The sequence below is a fragment of the Myotis brandtii genome, unplaced genomic scaffold (genome assembly GCF_000412655.1).
Source record: "Myotis brandtii unplaced genomic scaffold, ASM41265v1 scaffold97, whole genome shotgun sequence".
NCBI classification, from domain to species: domain Eukaryota; kingdom Metazoa; phylum Chordata; class Mammalia; order Chiroptera; family Vespertilionidae; genus Myotis; species Myotis brandtii.
This window is the reverse complement of record NW_005372020.1, coordinates 70,166-70,947: the sequence shown is the minus strand read 5'-3', so window position 1 is coordinate 70,947 and position 782 is coordinate 70,166. Positions and strand designations below refer to the sequence as shown.

General features: G+C 67.0%; 1 protein-coding gene across 1 annotated transcript in view; it reads left to right on the top strand.

Moving 5' to 3' along the window:
• Positions 1 to 2: 2 nt before the first annotated feature.
• Positions 3 to 782, top strand: part of FZD10 (frizzled class receptor 10) — a gene marked incomplete at its 5' end in the record, with an annotated part of 2,205 nt that continues 1,425 nt past the window's right edge. Inside the window, one exon of the mRNA XM_005886303.2 lies at positions 3 to 778. Within this exon, the coding sequence (XP_005886365.1) occupies positions 3 to 778 (776 nt within the window). The remainder of the gene's footprint in view (positions 779 to 782) is intronic.

The following is a 782-nucleotide window of genomic DNA, read 5'->3' as shown; positions in this document are numbered from 1 at the left end:
CCGGCGTGGACGTGTACTGGAGCCGCGAGGACAAGCGCTTCGCCGTGGTCTGGCTGGCCGTCTGGTCGGTGCTCTGCTTCCTGTCCAGCGCCTTCACCGTGCTCACCTTCCTCATCGACCCCGAGCGCTTCCGCTACCCGGAGCGCCCCATCATCTTCCTCTCCATGTGCTACTGCGTGTCCTCCCTCGGCTACATCATCCGCCTGTTCGCGGGCGCCGAGAGCATCGCGTGCGACCGGGACAGCGGGCAGCTGTACGTGATCCAGGAGGGGCTGGAGAGCACGGGCTGCACCCTGGTCTTCCTGGTGCTCTACTACTTCGGCATGGCCAGCTCGCTCTGGTGGGTCGTCCTGACGCTCACCTGGTTCCTGGCCGCGGGCAAGAAGTGGGGCCACGAGGCCATCGAGGCGCACAGCAGCTACTTCCACCTGGCGGCCTGGGCCATCCCCGCCGTCAAGACCATCCTGATCCTGGTGATGCGCCGCGTGGCGGGCGACGAGCTCACGGGCGTCTGCTACGTGGGCAGCATGGACGTGCACGCGCTCACGGGCTTCGTGCTCGTGCCCCTGGCCTGCTACCTGATCCTGGGCACGTCGTTCCTGCTGTCGGGCTTCGTGGCGCTGTTCCACATCCGGCGGGTGATGAAGACGGGCGGGGAGAACACGGACAAGCTGGAGAAGCTGATGGTGCGCATCGGGGTGTTCTCGGTGCTCTACACCGTGCCCGCCACCTGCGTCATCGCCTGCTACTGCTACGAGCGCCTGCACACGGAGCGCTGGCGG